This window comes from Zonotrichia albicollis, chromosome 6 (assembly GCF_047830755.1).
Source record: "Zonotrichia albicollis isolate bZonAlb1 chromosome 6, bZonAlb1.hap1, whole genome shotgun sequence".
Lineage (NCBI taxonomy): Eukaryota > Metazoa > Chordata > Aves > Passeriformes > Passerellidae > Zonotrichia > Zonotrichia albicollis.
In genome coordinates this window covers 24,763,810-24,783,880 of record NC_133824.1, presented here as the reverse complement: position 1 = coordinate 24,783,880, position 20,071 = coordinate 24,763,810, and the positions used below count along the sequence as shown (strand labels likewise).

At 33.7% G+C, this 20,071-nt stretch overlaps 1 protein-coding gene across 7 annotated transcripts in view; it reads right to left on the bottom strand.

The window, feature by feature from the left end:
- The window catches only part of RYR3 (ryanodine receptor 3), a 193,985-nt gene that overhangs the window by 131,203 nt on the left and 42,711 nt on the right, over positions 1–20,071 (bottom strand). For 5 of the 7 annotated variants that reach the window (XM_074542789.1, XM_074542791.1, XM_074542794.1 and 2 more), the window contains exons 2-8: positions 14,550–14,669; positions 12,703–12,810; positions 10,480–10,554; positions 9,408–9,486; positions 6,921–7,033; positions 6,481–6,580; positions 3,380–3,473 (exon numbers count right to left, since the gene is read on the bottom strand). In XM_074542789.1, the coding sequence (XP_074398890.1) occupies positions 3,380–3,473; positions 6,481–6,580; positions 6,921–7,033; positions 9,408–9,486; positions 10,480–10,554; positions 12,703–12,810; positions 14,550–14,669 (689 nt within the window). Of the gene's footprint in view, positions 1–3,379; positions 3,474–6,480; positions 6,581–6,920; positions 7,034–9,407; positions 9,487–10,479; positions 10,555–10,857; positions 10,870–12,702; positions 12,811–14,549; positions 14,670–20,071 lie in introns of all 7 variants that reach the window. The other 2 variants (XM_014266442.3, XM_074542790.1) reach the window with 1 other exon arrangement.

Sequence of the window (20,071 nt, the reverse complement as noted above, 5' to 3'; positions counted from 1 at the left end):
AATGGTTTCAAATACATACCATATTTTAAAATAAAGAGATACATTTTCAGATGACAACAATGAGAACACAACATCAGAGACTTCACTCCAAAAATTATTTCTATGTTTCTTATTAAAGGGCCAGAAATTGTGGTGATTACAAAAATTCTGTATCGTAATCCTCACAAAATTGATAATGCGTTCAGAGAAATAAAAACAGGAAGTGAGAGGCTTAAGCCTTTACTATAATTTAGTTTTCTTGAACTATAGCTGAGGATTGGTAATGTGTTCTAGTTCAGCAAATAATATTCCACTCAATAATCAAGTACAAGCAAAGAAAAACTATGGTGGATTAGCCCTGTTAACAGGAAGTTTTTAATGTTTTAAATAAACATTCATGTCTTGTCATCTAATCACGAGAATTTGTATATACTTTTTCATTTGTAATGAGTGTAGGAAATATAATGGAAAATAGGAAAGGTCTGAATGCCTACCAAAAGCTTTCTCACATGTTATTTCTCTGAGAAGGACTAATCCACCCTAGCATGCACAGAAGCTGGACCTCCTATCGTAGTTAAGTGTCTGAAAAAACGCGCAGCAAGGGAATTTAATCTGGCAAACTTGACTGAATACAGCAAATGAAAGCATAAAGATGTCACAATCTAGCTGTTAAATAGCTGAATTAAAGTTTGAAATGCAGATTTTCAAATTGTCAAATTCTTTTCCTATTTTGGACAGCTAGTAGGCAAAAAAAAAATAAAAAAGCTCTTTAGTATTGTTCTTATGTGACAATGGACATGAAAATCAACTTTTGAAACAAAAGTTTTGTTTTTCATATCTGAGCAAGTATTTCTACACATTTTCTTCTACTAAGAACACTTAAGGGTCTCTTTCCTGAGCAAAACAAATTAAATCCTGGATGAATCATGAAGCATAATGGAGCATTGGCTAATCATTTGCACCCAACATCTTTATAAGATGAGGGACTTGTATTTACACCTCTACTTTATTTAGGAGTCACATTTAAGGGCACAGATGTGATATCAAACATTTCAAAAATGTTAGTTCACCAGAAGAATAAGACTAAGTATTCCTCATAGTAAAGGTAGTAATATTCCCTACGCATCTTATCTTGCATGAAAATCTATTGGTACTCTAGAATAAAAATAAACAAAAAAAATCCCTACCTTTCAACTCATCTTAATTTCCAGTCTCTATGAATTTGATCTTTCAAGGTCATTTCCAACCTGGGCTGTTACATGATTCTCTGAATATACTGAATGCATAATAAATATCTGGAGCTCTCCATTTTCATTCTATGTCTCTAGTCCCGCCGACCTTACTGATTTTACTTTTGGCAGACTCTAAATCCTAGCTAAGCTCAAAACTATGCATTCATTTCCACTCTCTCTGACCTCCTTCACATCTCCTTGGCCCAACACAACCATTTAGATAGTCTCTAAAGGACTGTCATGGTGTAGTTCAGTATCACAGAGACAGCTCAGTTCACTTGATATAGTCATAGTCTCTCTTCATCTCATACTTTTGATTTCTATACTTTTAAAAAATTCAGCCCCTTTTCCAGCTTCCTCTATGTGCAATGCTGGACTAGAATTAGTGACCTGCTCTTTGGGTAACAGAGCTGCATGTAAAAAGAATTGCTGCCTTTTCCCAACAATATTTTTTTCATCTAATTTATTCTGTGTATCCATCTGGTTTTTTCTTGCCAAGCTAACCTTTGTGATGTCCAATATGTCCACCCCAAGTATTTCCATTTGGCCTATAAAAAAGGACTTTAGGATTCTTGTCAGAGAATAGTCTCAATGTGAATTGTTAAAGAGCATTATTTACAGAAATGTTCAAAAATGAGATTTTTGTTTTATGAAGAGAAATCTTTACTCTCGTCTAACTTAAATTATTTAACATTCCTAATAAAATGCATAGAACTGATTAAATAAAGAGATGGAAACAAACACAACCATTTTCTACATCTCTCTGCTATTCTTATTACTATTTGGGTTTTTTTGTATTTTCATTTTTTTTTAATAATGTAAACATAACTCCTACAACTATGACACAATAAAAACTTGGCCTTATATCTATTACACAGCTCATAAAGACAAAAGACAAGGACAACTTCAAGTCACCATCACTATCACACTTTTGGAAATGTTAAATATAGCATTCACAATTTTTCCAATTTTGGGATTACAAATATACAGATTTCATTCATACAAACATACATTTTAATTTTACCCTTTTATTTACTTAGCATAAAAAACATGGAAGAAAATCTTAAAGCAGTAACAATACACATCAACCCTCCATAAAGAATCGCATCACACTGGGGAATAGGTTTTTACAATTAGTTTTAATATTAGCTATATCTGACTTCCAGATAAGCAAGAGAAGTAGCAAAGAGCAGCATTTCTGAACACACTGAAACATCTCAGCATCTATTTTAACCTTTTTAAAACAGGTCCTTTATAAAATAAGTCTAAAAGCAACATAATATATCTGCCACTGTTTTTATACTAGGTTTACCTTTTCATACACAGTCAAAATATTTTTTCTTTTTCTTTACACATATGAAGAAAACAGACACAAAAAATTCACACAGTAATTTTTCTGGTTTTAAGTTTGGGTTCTCTTTAGGACTTGGAGACATTTTTACTCCTCAGAAATGTAAACATGGCAAATTTAGAGCTGACAAGTTTACCTGACATAATTCAATGTTACTTGTGGTATCATATTACCTAAAGCATAACTTATTTGCCACAATAGGTAGAAAGATCTTATTTGTTTAAGATGATTTTAAAGCTAGCAGGTTTGCGCAGCAAAATTACTAGTTTGCTTTGCTTCTGATTAATGAAAAATTTTTAAAATACAGAAAAATTAAAATAATAAATCAACATAATGGATGACATCCATAAATAGAATTTTAATAAAAAAGTAGTTTAGTCTAGCTAGTATGATGTAATTTTTTTAATATGTTAATCAAAACAGAGAAAGCTTAAAATTTGCAAAAAAAGGTGCAAATTATATATAAAATAGGAAAGTCATTGCAGAGGCCAAACTTACAGAGATTTTTCATGGATTTTTTTTTCACATTACCATCTTCCTGCTAACACTTTCTTACCTCTACTTGTAACAGTATGAGCTAGAGACAAGCAATATAACAGGATGAAATATCAATGAGAATCAACTACTTAAATTTCAACAATGAAAGAACTCATGACAGATTTTCAGCTTAGTAGGTCTCAATTTCTTGTACAATGTCACTGCCTAATTATAGACTGCTGTAAAGAGTGTTAAATCTACCTAACCTGAAATTCAACTGACATCCTGTTTCTTTTCTGAAAGAAGGAAATATTAAAAAAAATGCACCACCATCACTTACTTGTGCTGTGAATCATTCTGGTCTGTAGATGGAATTGTCAAGCACTCATCGTGACCATGGAAAAAACGTACTACATGACCACCAAGAAGATATCCTGAAAAAGAAGCTCATTTACAAGCTAAAAAATTGACTATGAATGAATGAACACCCCCATAAAAGTTTAAAAAATTCAAGACCCAGATAAGATCTATTTTCCAAATTTTCACTCATAACTAAATCTAAACAAGAAAAAAATTAATGTGTTAACATATTACTTTTAGTATCTTAAAAAAATTAATTCATCTGAAAATGAAAACAAAACAAAACAAAAACTTTTAACATTTAAAACTCAAATTTGGATTCTGAGACAGAAAAGGAAGTTAAAACCTTCTTTAAAACAACAAAATTATGGCTTTGAAAATTGAATGTTTTAGGTAAAAGCCAAATCAAATAGATAATACCATAGTTTCCTCCCCCTTAATACAGTCTAAATTATTTCAATACAAAGCAGTTTCAAATTTTCATTGTTTTTTTCTGAAATTTTTTATTTTTGTCAAAATCAAAGATGCACAGCAGCAGCAGGAAACAGAGGACAGAAAAACACTTTGCAGATCTGAAGACTAAGTTTAATGGAAGCTATCTTTCCAACCCATTTAACACAAAGAGTACAGGTCAAAACCAGGCACTCTGCCTCACATTAAAAATGAAAAGACAAAGAAGGTGTAGGACGATGACTCATCAGATCCTAGTCCAAACCATTCTGACCTTGTAAGTGAAGGTACTGCCTTTTAAAGGAGCACACATTAAGGAGAAAGAGTAGAGGGAAGCTTTCATACTGCCTAGCTGATTCAACATAAATTTGATTTTGTAAATGAGGAAAACTGTAACTAACAATTACCATCTTGCCAATTAATATAAAAGTCAAAGCAAAGAAATAATGGGGGAAATGTACTTTCCTGTTATTTATGTTTTCTTGATGGCTTTACAAATATTACAGAAACAGCATTTTCTAATTCCTAATCCAGTTTTAGACTCAGGAAATCCCACTCTCTCTTCATTCCACTTGAGCTAGACTGCTACGTCTTTTGACATATGACCATCTTTCACATAAACCATTCTGAGAATGTATGTAAAACCAAAGCCTAAGTACTTGAGAAAAAATTGATTGACACAGGAAAATCTACTTCTCTTCTTATTCACCCAAACTTTTTTTTTAAATTACAGTATTTTGGATTATGCAAATAATTTTGGGCCACTCAGAATAAGAGGGCCAAATACAGCAAAAGGCCACTAAGATGATTAAGAGCTGGTGCATATCACACTGGAAGGGAAGGGAAGGGAAGGGAAGGGAAGGGAAGGGAAGGGAAGGGAAGGGAAGGGAAGGGAAGGGAAGGGAAGGGAAGGGAAGGGAAGGGAAGGGAAGGGAAGGGAAGGGAAGGGAAGGGAAGGGAAGGGAAGGGAAGGGAAGGGAAGGGAAGGGAAGGGAAGGGAAGGGAAGGGAAGGGATCTTATCAATGTAGACTATGAGATCAAAGTCTCTCCTGCTGTGCCCAGTGATGGAACCAGAGGCAATGGGCCCACAGTGAAACATTGTAGGGTCTGAACATCGGGAAACACTTTTTCATTGGGAATGTGCCTGAGCACTGGCACAGGTTGCCCAGGCATGTTGTGAAGTTTCCACCCCTGAAGAGAGTCCAAACCTGTCTAAATATATTCCTAGGCAACATGTTCTAGTGGATCAACCAGACAGTGGCTTGGACCAGATCCTTTCCAACCTCAATTACTCTAATTCTGTAAGCTCCTAGAAAGTTGAGCTGCCAAATCTCTTCAGGTACAGAAATCTAAAATATACCCCTGGTCTTCCATGATATCTCTGTGTAGCTCATATTTTTCATATGTTACAAGTTTTAAACTTTGCTGTAGGATGGCTTTTCTCTTTGCTTCTTTTTGTTTTACCTGTAAAGGCCGAAAAAACTCAGACTTTTTGAGGGTAGATCCCTGTTCTATTTCTGATCCACAAGGACAGGCCTCCAGACAGCCATTTTTAAATATCAAACTTCAGCATGCCAAAGCAATCAGAAAGTATTACAAGCAAAATCCACATCCCATATGATTTTAAAATTAAAACCTAACACTCTGAGACAGGTTTCTTATAGGCTAGTGAACAGAAATACTGTGATATGCTGATTTAAACCACTTCGGGTTAGAAAAACCCAACCATAGATTAAAAAAAAAAAAAGACTACTAAATTAAGTCTAACACCAGGGTAAGCCATCTTCTATCAAGACTTACTGTAGCTGATCCAAGGGAAGTGGGATATTTCTCTCAGTTCCCTTAAAGCTCCATTAATGTCCTATGTTATTGTATACTAGTATATCATAAATGCTAAGTTTTACAGATAAGTGACACAAAATGATCCTAACTTCAAGACATTGTTTGTGGATGTTGAGTGCTGATACTTGGAATAGAGAACAGCAATGGTGAAGCACAGTGTTTGCTACAACAGTGTTAATGACAAACTATGGCACTGAAATAAGGAGATACTGAGTGGACCAGACTTTCAGTAGAGAACAAGACATTTCTCAGAATAAGCTGACCATGACAAACATGGTCAATGACTCAAACATGACCATGAAGTGCCATAAAATTTCCCAAAAGAAATCCTGACCCTGTGGTGTAGGATTTAGGCTGAATAAGATAATACAGTAAGGATGCATGTTTGTATGTTGGGATGTTACGGAAATGTCTGTAAAAAGCAGAACTAAGAGACTGAAATAGGAACTTTGAGAAAACTGCTTTTCATTTTGCCTGTACCTTCATCTCTCTTCTGTTTTGTCTGTAGTGGGAGAACAGTATTTAGGAAAATTGTATGCAAAAACCTATGTTTTCTGGCTTTAGTTATTCTGCAGCTCCTACTCCCCCAAATTAAACTAAGCCTTCATTGATCATGCAGCTTTTAAAGGTTTGTTACTCTAAACTTACAGCACTCATTTAGCTTTTCTTTGTTTTCTTTAAACTGTTTGGTTGACATTCTGAGGGGAATTTGTTTTTTTAACTTTTCTCTTTATCAAAAGCATACAAATTAGTCTAATTTATATACACGTCTAAATAAAATGGCAAACCTTCTGTAATACTGCTTCCTGAACATATAGGATGTACATTCCATAGTGTCTGCATAAAGGAGGCATCCACCTGAATATTGCCATTTGACACGGAGAGATGCTGAAACAAGACAATGGTAACAGGAAACAATGAAAATTATGCACTTAGAATTTTTAGTATGTTAATTTATAAACAAAAGAGAATGTATCATAAATGAAATATACAAATTTCTTCTAAAATTAGTATTATTCTAAAATTTGGGGAAAAAGCATGGAAGCAGTCTTGCTTCACACACACACAGCCCCCTTTCAGTGGGGAAAAATAAAAATGCATTACAATGAGACATTACTCCATAGATTAGACAAAAACAATTCATAAGAATTCTAACCAATCTCCTGATATCCCCACAGAACTTTGTATTTTCCCACCATTTGACCACTATCTATAGAAACAAACTCACCAGGTATCTCTCAGAGGACACGCTGACCAGGATAAGGTCATCACCTATTCGAACTTTTTCACCTTCTGACCTTTGCTTAGAAGCAGGGTGTATTGTCCACCAGCATGCCTCACCTAAATGACAGAGGCACTAATCAAGGTTCTCCAAAACAGACAACTCCCAAGAAATCTATCTTTATATATCATTAAAATATAATTATAAAAATTGCCTTATAAGACATTCACCTTATAAAACCATATTGTTTCTATTTTCAATAATTTTTGGTGTTTTCTTTTTGCTTGAAACTTTTTCTCATATAATCTTTTCCATATTATGATATTTCCCTTTTCAAGTACTTCTAAAGGGATTGTTTACAAAACACTACTCAGACCTGCTCTCCCTTGGAGACTCTCCTTGCCAGGAAATTGCTGATACCTACCTTGGTCTTATTTATCACTTTTTGTCACTTCTTTTGTTTAATTGTCATATTTAATTCCTAACCTTCTGTATCACATAGCACAACAAACCTAGAAGCAGTTCCATTAGCCCTACAGACCATACAAAATAGCCAAGCCTAAGGGTGACAACCATAGAACGTTTCCTACATATGAAACGTAAGATCCAGGTTACACACACATACACACACACACACACACACACACACACACACACACACACACATTCTGAGAAGATTACCTAGTTCATTTCACAATTTCACACTCTTCAGAGTGTGAAAGACCTTGAAGAAAACAAGTTGAATAAAACTTTCTTACCAGACAAAGTGGGAAAAAAAAAAAGTGGGAAAAAATAAAGGGCAATTTGGTAGAATCAAAGTAGAAAAATTTGTTTGATTGATTAGGATATTTCATGTAAAACCTCCTTAAAACAAAATCTGAAGGTTATGAAACTAATTATAGCAAAGACAATAAATAGAAGTTACATCCATACAGATGTAAAATGCAAAATCTTCAAAGGGAATAATTTTTTACAGCCAAAGGCTTTTCCCTCTGCTACGTGAAGAATACTTCCTGTAGCAGAAACTGATTCATTAGCACAGTTTCATAGGTGAGGGAGTAGAGCAAGGGAAAATGATATTATAGTACTCAGTTTATGAGCTTTCCAGACAAGCCCTCTGTGCAGAAACAAAATTTAGCTTTTGTTAATCTTACCTATGTGTACATGGGTTTTCTTGTGTATGTACAGTTAAGCAAATATCAATTAAACAACTACATATACTTGTTATAAAACCTCATAGATAGAAGCAGATATATGTACAATAATTCTAAAAAAAAGGTATAAAATTTTAAAAACAGATTTCACTGAAACTATTTTAGTAGTGATTAAACACACATATTCTTTTTACCACATACATTCCTTTTCTCAATATTCCTAAAGAAAATGTTCTCCATCTAAGGCAACAATCAAAGACAGTCAAGTAGTAGGCTGCTGCTATCTGTCTAAAGCAACCTTCTCTACGGCTATAAACAACTGAAAGACAAACCTCACTCATGCAAAAGACAAACTTTTGTAGAGAGTCACCTGAACGGGTTCAAAGATTATGATTTACAAAGGTTTTAACACCTACACTGCCAGTGTCTCTGCATCATCAATTAGTCTATTTGATTTTAATTTTCAAAAGAATGAAAAAACAATTGAAAGCCCAGATTTATATTAACACAAACAGTATTTCATTATTTGAGCTTTATATGAATGAAGTGTGTATACAAGTACTTAGATTTTCCCTTCAAGACACATGAATGCGCCTGATTATTACAGAGTCACCTGTTACTTTCTGAGGAGTACTCATAACTTTCAGTAACCGTGAGCTATGTACACAGCAGCATTAAAGTGTATTTCTGGCTCTTTGTGGCTAAGTTACCTTTAAATTTATTTAACATAGCTGCAGTGGCAACTCATAATTTTTATGTATTTTCATGGAAGCACAATTTTTTTTTTCACTATATTTCCATCAGCAGTAATGGCAATGGCAGTACTCCCAGAAATACACTAATTAGATTTTAAATCTTTATCATAATGTCATGTTTGTGTTGTATCTCCTTCACTTTGTCCCATTATTGGTTTGTCCATATTACAAATTTATTTCTGTCCAGCTCTTTTAGCAGTGTGTTCACTACATATTTTCTGGTTTCCTGCACTACAAGTTGCAAATTTCTTTTCTTACCTGGTTACAATGTATATTGTGAATGCACCAGTATATGGCTTTTCTGTACTCTAAGTGTCAGAAAAAAAAAAAACCTACAAAATCATCAAATTTGTTTTATTCAACAGAAATGTTTTACTTTGACCATTATCAAGCATTTCATTGCAGCTGTGTTAAATCAGTTTAATTGCAAGACTCTCTCACATCTCTGACATTTCTTTCAGTCACCTTTTTTCTGATGAACACTGAAAGATCCCATTCATAAGCTTACAGTTGCATTAAATACAATGTCTCTTCTAAAACCAGAAATGGGTAACTCATTCTCCTTCAAAAATAACTTGCCATACCTGCTGCATTTTCTCGTAATCCCACATCAAATGCAAGTTTATCTGTCTGGGATCTTGATGATGTTAAACATGTCAAATACTGCAAAACAGTGACATTATTGTAAACAAAATCCCAACAGTATCCATTAACACACATGCCAAATTAATACATTCACATTACTTGGTCTTACTATCATATTTAATTTTTTAATAAGTTAAAGATGATGTTGTTATTCATACAGAAGCTCTTCCTGAACTTTAAACATCAAAATCCTTTTCCACTGCAGCACATTTCCACTTCAGCTGTGCAATTTAGCTTCTACGTTCTGAAGTTTCATACAGCTCATCAGATAATAACTGGCAAACATCTAATTACAACTCTATGATAATAAGTTTGATTTATGAAAATATTAAAAACATACCAAAAGGTAGTAATTATACTTGCAGCTCTGCTATATCAAGGCAACTACAATTTTCAAGGTTCATAAACATAAGCAACATAGAAGATTAATGTAGCATTTCAAGATTAATGTACCATTTTCTAGTACAGGAAAAAGGAGGAAAAGTGTTTTCCTGACTTCTCATTTCTTTTGCCTTGTATTAGGTGTATTTACATGGGTCCTAGTAGGTCAAAGATTGAAAACGGCTGAAATTTTTCAGTTGTAGAATCTAGTTTGATGAAATTTATACAAGGCAGCCTGAAGACAGCATCTTCGTGGACATAATCCATGGAAGATATGGGATGTCAAATGGAATACCTTATCTTATAAAATATGATGGGGGAGAAAATAACATATATCAGAAGAAATTCATTTGCTGTAGAAGTTCTTGCTAATGGAAGTTAAAGATTCCTTAAAGATGCAGAAATAATAGATTTTAGGAGCTTTTCAACTACAATTCTGAGTTAGAGCAAGAATCTGAATTTAAACAATTCTATTGTGATGAGACACCACAAGTTATTAGCTCCTTTCTCATCTAGCACAGAAGATAGCTTGGAAGGAGCATTATTCCAAATGTTTAGTTTTTTTATTTTGGTGAAAAGACATTTCTCATTCAGGCTACTGGTTCTGTGCAGGTGGTGCTCCTCACTTACCATTTCGCTGAAGGAATGTCGAAGCAGTATGGCGTGGCCGTACAGCAGGGTCCGGTGGCCACCCCCTTGGGCTGCCTGCAGAACAGGATGGAGAAGGTCAGAACTCCACTGCTCTGAGTGCACCATGATCAGAACTACACAACAACATGAAGAGCTGTGGCAGTTCAAGGAAGGAGTGCAAATATTCCAACAAATTATGAAATGAACACACTGGGGAAAAATAATAATAATGAAGTCGATACAATAGCCAAATACCTGCCAAGGGGATAAAATATTGGTTTTTGACAAAGACTTTTATTGTTACCTGATTTTTATTACGATTTGGTAAAACACAGCATTTGCAAAAACATATTTTAAGTTAAATAAGATACCACTTACCTTTCTTATAAACTTCATGCAGGCATTAAAAAAAAATCACAACATAAATATATATATATATATATACAGAAACTGAAATCTGAAAGAGAAAATAACATTCTGAAAGAGAAAATAACATGCCCAGAATAGTTTAAGCATATACTGAGAATATCTACTTGCTAATATTAATCTTTAACATAATTCAGATTCGTTAAATCAACTGCATCCACAGTTTCAACCAAGTACCATTATTAATTTTGAATATGTAAAACTATGACAAGACAGGGAGAAGCAAAACTGGATTTTTCCATTTGCTTCCTTTAGAGCAAATTTCTTTTGTGCTCCTTTTGGATGGCATTTAAGGCCAGTTCTCATCCTTGGATTCATTTGAAAGGGACAAAGATAATTTAAGGATATTCCAAGAGCTCAAATAATGGTTATACATGTGTAGGCAAATGGTTTTACATGCTGTGAACAATACATAAGTTAAACTACTGCCAAGCTTATTCAAAATATGCTATTCATAAAAACTTCTTTTAATCCTGCAGAAACTTGTCACTGTTTGGTAAAGAAAACTGGAAAAGCATGTAGCAGTGACTATAACACCTCTTTTATACATTAAAACTTTTTTTAAAATTAAAAAGGAAAAAGTTCACAGCAAAGTCAATTGTAATTACAAACAGGTTGTCAAAAGAAAATTACATGTATTCAGTTTGCAACAAGTACATGAATACTGAGAACAAGCAATGAAACCCTTCTGCTATTTTATTAGTGAAAGTTTTTAAATTAATCACTTGCAAGTTTGACTTACAAAAATAAAAAACAAAAGAAGAAAACAACACAACCAAACCAACACAACAAAGCCTCCAAATTGAATAATCTACAGTCTTTCTCTAGAAAAATCTGAAACCAGCAGCAGAACTCTGGTTCAAACTAAATTTAGTATGAAAAGCAAATAATTTTTTATTTCAGCCTTGCTTTTAGTATGAACTGCTGTGTTCCTATTACAGCTTCCTCAATGGATTGTACCTAAATTTAAAATAAATGAAGGACAAGATAGTTTCAAAATAAATACAGTACAACAGATTACATTATTTTTTTTGCCTTCTGCTCCTTAAGCAACAGTGATCATTTTTATCAGAGATTATATGTCTTCTACTTCCAATTCCAAATTAAATATTCATATATCATTATTAACCTCTGATTAAATCTTTCAGCTGTAGTTTGGGGTGAATATTTTGAAATATTAAAAATTATGTCATTTCTTAAAAATTCTAGAAATTTTTAAATTGATCTTTTGATTTCCTAAGCATATGTTTTTATTTTTGTCAAGACTTATTTTATAGAATGCAATGTAATTTCAAAAATAAAGAATACAACTTTTTTATGCAGTGGAAAACAAAAGATCTGCATTAATGAAGTCTGAAAACCATGTATGCAAAGGTTGACAATGCAAGTTCAAAGGTGATATAACTCCATCTTTTACATCTGTGCAATGATATGTCCCAGTTAAAGATCTGAAGCACAGAATAAGCCATTAAGTTGTAAAATAAGTAAAGACATAGTTTTATCATGCTCTGTTTGTAATAGAATGAAAATTCTATTCAATTTGATTGAGCTGAAATTGGAAAATTAGGGTCAAAACAATCAAATTGACGCTGTTTCTGCATTTGTAGATCACAATTGTCAAAAGAGTTGCACCAGCTCCTCACTGCCAAAGAGACATTAATGTGATTACACAACAGGAGAAATAATGTCCCAAGAATACTATGACATCAAGAACCTTTTCTAGAAAATCCTGGACAAGAAAAGAAATGAGGAAAATCTGTATTTAGATTTAATGTTCTTTGAAGTCAATTTACTTACCCCTTCACTAGCATTTTCCCCTGTGCTGGCCAGCATTTCCTGAAGGGCTCTGACAGAGAGTGATTGTTCAAGGACGAAATTACAGACACAGAGGTCTGGAGGGACATACTGTAAAAATAAATTAAACAGTGCAAGAACAGATCAGCAGAACAGGTGAAACAGGATGAAAAGTGTGTTGGAACATGTGTTTATTTTAATTTTTGAATCTATACTTTATGCCTATTCATTTGTATTTGAGGTAGATACTACTGTCCTGTATGAAAGCAATATAAATCCATTCTTAATGAATTAACAACACAGCCATTTTACTTTCATTGAGCTGTATTCCTCACAGTAAAATGAAGCTTCAGGTTCAAATGCAAAAATTTTCCCCCTATGTATTATTGTTTTCCTGCCTTTTAGAATGACACCATGGACATTGTACTTGTTCTGTAATATCACTGACAAAAGAGAAGGTATAAGATCTTATACCATGTAAGAGGTTGATAGAAGATATTTACAGTAGTAACTAGATGGCTGAGATTCAGAATTTAATGACATAATAATATGAATTCTTTAAGGAATTCCTAATTTTTGAATCAATATGTCTGCTGCTTTGAAACATGAAATTTCACAACAGTTTTTTATTTTTTTTCCAATTTCTTGGCACTCATATGTCCAAAGAAAGATATGTTCAAGAGAAAAAGGTCTCAAGGGGAACCAACACTGTACAAAAATATATGGCAGAAAGCACAAAGACATCCAGAGACTACACAGCAGAACCCAGCGAAAGGACAAGAGTAAATTGATACAAAGTGAAATACAGGAAATACTTTTTAAATATGACAAAACTGCCCTACTCTTACTGTGAGCATGGTAAACAGTAAAACAGGTTGCCCAGAGAGGTTGTAAAGTCTCCACCCTTGGAGACACTCAAACTCTGATCTGAGAGTCCTAAGCAATCTGTTCTGTCTGAAGCTATTCTAAGTAGATTTTGCACTTAGGTGACCTTCAGAGACTCTTCCCAACTTTAACAGCTCTGTGTTCTGTGATTCATGATAAAGATCATGGCTGAGGATTAGCTTTAAAGTGGATATGTACTTCTTTTTGAAATCAGAGAGAGAATAAAAGTCTTGATAATGCTGCATTTTAAGGGGATGAAAAGTGAAGAAATAAAAACAATTAAGTAAAAATATGCAGAGAGAACCAAAGAGAAAGAGGAGGTCTTCCTCTCTTTGGTTTATTCCTAACATTATGCTTTAGTAGAGGTTTACAGTTTCTTCCCTTCTCTCTTTTCCCCTCTCCAGCTCTGATAATTACCCTCGAGGAATTTGGGGGGTTTTTTCCTTCACATCTCTCTCGCTTCTTTTTTCAATTTTCCATTTTTAATCTTCTAAAATTTTCTTTAACTTAATCATTCTTGTCCCTGTACATTCAACTTCCTGATTGATTATGAAGTCAGGAGTAGCACTTAACACCAGTAACTGACAGGTGACAATGCTTCTAAAATTATCGGTCCAGTGTATCAATATATTTGAACCCACAGCAGTAATAGAAATAAGGGAATTCAGCGAAATTAAATATTAATAACAGTCTGGAGACCTAATCTTGAAAATAGGGAGTGTTTCAGTTGCAGGAAGTTTTTTAGTTAAAGAATAGCAGCTTTTCACTCTTATCAGGTGTGCCTCAAAATTTATTTGGAATCTCTGGGAAATTTTTGCAAACAATTCTAAGATGCAGTCAGGAAGAAAAGCATACATAAGGTCCCTCTAGCATCATATTTAAGAAACCATAATTAAATGTGCTTGTGAGTAAGTAGGTTAACATTCACTGATCAGTTACACCAGATGAGAGTATCAGCTTCTTACTTTAGCTTCTGATGTTGGCTCCAAAAAGCACAGGCGATTCCCAAGTCCCTCAGCTGCCAAGCAAAACTTCCTTTGTTCTTTGTGAATGCTGGCAACACACTGAAGTACTACTTCATCATCCTGTCACAATACAAAGAACAAGAAAAAAATTTTTTTAAGTTATATGTACACTATAATGTTAAGAAATCCTGCAACATCTGTTGAAAATTAATGCAATATACTTCTAAATCATATAATGTTCATATGCAGAGATTCTTTTGATGTATATCTATGACAGATCTACAAACATGAAAAGATTTCTATAGAGATTTACATTCAAGACTTCATCAAAGTGACAAAGACTGCACACTGTCTCCAAGGCTTTTGCAACTGTTGTCTCCTTTTGTTTCTTTACCTATATAAAACAAACTGTAAGGACACTGTTACTCAGTTTTACTCAGATGAATATTTTAATGCTTACAGTAAAAAACCTTTACTGCAATTTTGCAAACAACATTGGTATTTGTTAGCACAGTAAACTATCAACACTATTCCTCAGAATGCAGAATCTTAACTTTTAAGTTTTCATGTAATATAGAAATCTCTGTGTACAACCAAAGATCCAAGAGGCATTTTTCAGGTGAAAGTTCAGTCATAAGAGCTTGATCCTCAAAAGACATATCCCAAGAGTAAGAACATTCTAGAAAAGCACTTTTACAAATCGCTACATAATACAATGCTGAACACATGAAGTGCCAAGCCCTTTTTCACCTCTTAATATGGACACTAAAGCTGATATAAGCAAGCCAAAAGAGATTAATTTTAGTGTTTGACTGTGTCAAAGCTATATACAGAATTAAAAATAATTTTATTTTCCAAAACTTGTCCACTAACTAAGAAAAAACCTCTGAGAGAGTAGCATGTAGAAGCACTTATTTTTGTTACAGGCATGTATGTCACTGTTTGCCAAAAGACACTGCCTGACAAGTTTTTAAGGGGGCAGAAGCTGATAAAACAGGAGCGATATGATATGTCACTGTCCCCTTCAGCTACAAAGTCCTACTGGTGTCACTTATTATTATCAAAGCAGATACACAACAGCCGCCTGTGCTGAGCGCTGAGATCAGTTGGACAATTATGTTCTAAAAGCAGCGCTGCTATTTACACTGCCCTTATGCAACTGCACTGCTATGGCCCTGCCACGGCTTTGGGCACTTGAAAAAAAAGCTGGCAGAAGGAAAGCAATTTTCACCAAAGGAACTAAGTGACACACTTCCCCTTTAAAGAGGGAAATCAAAAGCATCAATCAAAAGTTTTTCTCTTGTGTGATTTCACAGGTGAGTGCAAGTTACAGGGCTTTTTGTTAGGTGACCCTTCACTGCCTGCTTACCACTTCTTACTGAAATAGGCAATTATTACATTTCAGATACATCAGTTATAGACAGTATTTTTCATCTCTAGCTTTGCATGACAATCAGTAGTGGTTTCAACAATACAGAAAAAGAATTTGAAACATATTTGCAAACAATTCTAAGAAATGTAGCTGTTAGACAGAATTAATTGATGCTAAAAAATTATCTTTCCTCCTGTTGCTTCTGCTTCCATTTCTATGTAAGATAAAAATAATGTTTAAAACATTTTTCATAATCTAGTTCCTGTATCAATATTTGAAAATACATATTTTAGAGGTAAAAATATTAAAATACTAAAATATGAATTTATGAATACCTAAATTTAAAATAAAATTGAGATTTGCTACTTAGCACACACTTTTCATTACATTAAATTACTTCTATATAACTCAAATTGTATTTATTTTCCCTACTACACTAAAGTATTCATCATTCCACAGAGGTGTACATTAGTAGCCTATATTGTAATTCATTGTTCCCTAAAAAATAAAATTATGTCTTCAGATTTTTTACAGGGGCACATCCTATCTTTTAAAGGACAAGGGGTAACAGCTTCAAACTGAAAGAATGTAGGCTTACAGTAGATATACACAGGCACAGGTTGCCCAGAGAAATTGTGGATGCCCCATCCCTGGATGTGTTGAATGCCAGGTTGGATGGGGCTCTGATTAATCGGGTCTAATGGAAGGTTTCCCCAGCCATGCACTGGGATGGAACTGGATGATCTTGAACATCTCTTAAAATCCAGACTGTTGTATGATTCTATGAACATGCGTAAAACTTACTTAAAATGAGAATTAATCAAATAAATTAACTATTTTGTTTTTAAATCCGCATGCTTAAAAGGGCAAGAGTTCCTAATATAATAAAATTAATATTTTCATGTTCTAGAATTCAGAAAAATAAGCACTTAGTATTTACACTGGCATCAGAAAAACTTTATCAATCATTAAGTGCAGTAATCTCAAAATAAAAACACTGAATGTCTTAAAAAATTTATGCAGCATTCAACACTGATGTTTTATGTTATTCCCCTAAATGGCCCATGTGCCCTTTCCTTTGTGCTACAACACTTAACAAGCTGGGTATTTGCTATGTAAGATAAAAAACTTCAATCGTTTTTTAAAGTGGCAAGAATATTATATTATATGGTATTTCAGAATGTTTTGCAGAAAAACTTTAAAAAGTAGTCATTCATGACTGAGCATAAAGAATTAGCAAAGCCAATACAATCTGCAAATGAGACAATTATTCTCTGTTAAGATGATTCAGTATTAACATATTCTCACTGAAAAACCATCATTCTGGCTGAGGTCTGTAATTGCTTTTCTGGCCTGAAGATGCTAATAGAAATGAGTTTTATGGAGTTGCTAGGCTATCATGAAAACACAGACCATGTCTCAGCAGTACCTTGTTCTCAGTGCCTAGTTTTCGAACCATTAATTAAACAAATTTAAATTATTTTGATTCAGTAAGTGTTTAAAGTGCAATTTTTTTTTTCATCTAGCAGCTCTGACATTTCCATTTTCTAGTTCATTTATTTTGGGAGGTGGGGTTTGGGGTTTTTGTGGGGGATTTTTGTGGGGGTTTTTTTGTTTGGTTTGTTTGCTTGTTTGCTTTGGTTGGGTGGTTTTTTGGTTGATTTTTAATAAAACAGGCTTAGAGTTCACAGAATCACAGGGAAGAAAGGACATCCATAAACAATGGTCCACTACAGATGGCCATTTGCACAAGAAACTGTTTTTGCTATTCTTCCTCAGAAAGTACACACATTCTAAGCATCATTTAGTAATAACTGGTTCCCACCAGTGGCATCATCAAGCTAACCATGAGATACATTCTCTACTACCATCATTCCATCTATTCATAAACACAGATGCATAGCAATTCTTAACTTTTTTATTCTGAATGAAGAGGAAGTTCTCCCCTTCAGTCCAGAAATCTTTTATCTGGTTAAGGTTCATCTCTCAGCCCTTTAGCAAAAGGACAGTCACAAAGTAACACCATCCCAAATCAAAGAAGATTTATGCATTAAAATTTGTTAAAATTGCTAAAATATATTCCACATGGTCTGAAATACTGCAGAATTTACCTAGTGTCATGTAGCTAGTCCATTCATGTATTCACGTGCATAACTTTTGGAAAAAGACAGTTTGGGGGATTTGGGGTTCTTTTTGAAAATAGGTAACCACATAATTTTGTGCACTGCAAATTTTTCTGCACTTGCTTTGGCTAGAGCTGAAGCTGTATTCCAAATTTGACTATATAGTAATGTCAATATAAACTGAGAAACAAAGGTATTTCTAAAATAGTTACAAATTCAATATATTCTAATTGTAAGAATGAGTTACAAAAAATAGAAATTGACTCTACACAAAAGTATGTCTTTTCTGAATATATTAATTTTTTTTTTTAACAGAAAACTTTTATTCGTAGTCTTCAGCAATACAGAATTAAGCAGTATAATATATAACTTTAAGAATGAATTTTTAAAGCACCACAGTCCTGTAGTTCATTACCAAACACTATTTTGTCTTGATGTTCAGGCTGTTTTCATCCTCAGATTTTATAATATAAAGTGATGGTGAACTTAAACTGAGCTTTCTGTGATAAAATAATAAGATAAAACATAAGAAAAATTTATTTTTATGACTCAATTACTTGACTTGCTGCAGAGGAATTCAGTGATCAAGGTGAATTAATTTATTGTTGACATGACCTTGCTACGGCTCTGTTCACTAGTTTTTCAATACTGAATTTGAGAATAAGAAAATTCCAACAATTAGTGAAACTCCTTCTTCATTTGTGTTGTATATATATTCCATAATTTAGCGTTGTAGTGATTTACACAGTACACATAAATCTGAATAGGGGTTGAATTCAAAAATAGACACAGTTCAAAATATTTTATATTATCAAGCACTGAACCATGAGTAGGGTTATTGCTGGAAATATTACTGGAAAATTATACCATACATTTAGTTTATTACCTACTGAGTCAACATATACCTAATCCCTATAATATTCAGTGCTGAAAATAAACTGATAAAATAAAATTGACATGGCATTTAAAATTAATCAGTTCTAGATAATCAATTTTGTCATTATACTACAAGAAGAAAGAGTTTTCTCAAAAAAATACATATTTGGCCTATAAGTTACTCACAGCTATGATAAACATTCAGGCAGGTACTTTCACAGCAATAACTAACTTAAATGCAAAGTGATACAGAATTGTTTAAAAGTACATTCTTCTGTAAAACCATGGAAAACCATTATGATAATACATCCTTTCATTCAAGAAATATGTATTACTTTACAAAAAGCCAACATATATCTACAAAACATGGTAAAACAAGCAGGCAGACAGAGCTGATGCTCTATACAGACCTGACTAATGAGACACTTGCTGATTATAGATCAGTGCTGCAAAAAAATGAACTAAGTAAAAATCCACAGCGACCTTCACCTTTTGATAGACAACATTCTACTCACATATCTCCCTCTATCACAAAGCACAGAATGAAAATAGACATCTTGATAGCATTTGAACACTGGCTACAAAATGATTCTTCTATAGGACTGCATTTCTTTAGAGTTTTCTGAAGTAATCTTGGAAAACAAGCGAAGTTCACCAGAAATTGCAATCTACAGCAATCTACTTTTTTCTTCACAAAATAAGGAACCACATGCAGAGTTAATAATCTTCTATCCAAAGATGGATTTGGTAAATTTGTTTGCGCCCGCCAGTTCCTTGTTTGCTAAGCAGGGCTTGCACAGAGCCAAGGCCTTTTCTGCTTTTTCCAAGGCCACAGTGGCAAGGAATTTGGGGAGTCTGGGGAGGCTGGGAAGTGAAACAGCCAGGGCAGGTGACCCCAACTGACCTAAGAGACATTCCAGACCATATAAGATCATGCTCAGCATATACATATTCATATACATATTTCACTTAGATAGAGGAAATAATTATTTTAATAGTATTATTTATGTCTATAATAATTACACAAACAGTTTAAGTCTTATTCTCAAAAAAATAATGCATCATAGCCAGTTTTTACAAAAAAAGGCAGGATTATATATTCAATATCCACCTATATCATGGGTAATACAGCAGCTTTAAGAAAAGATGTA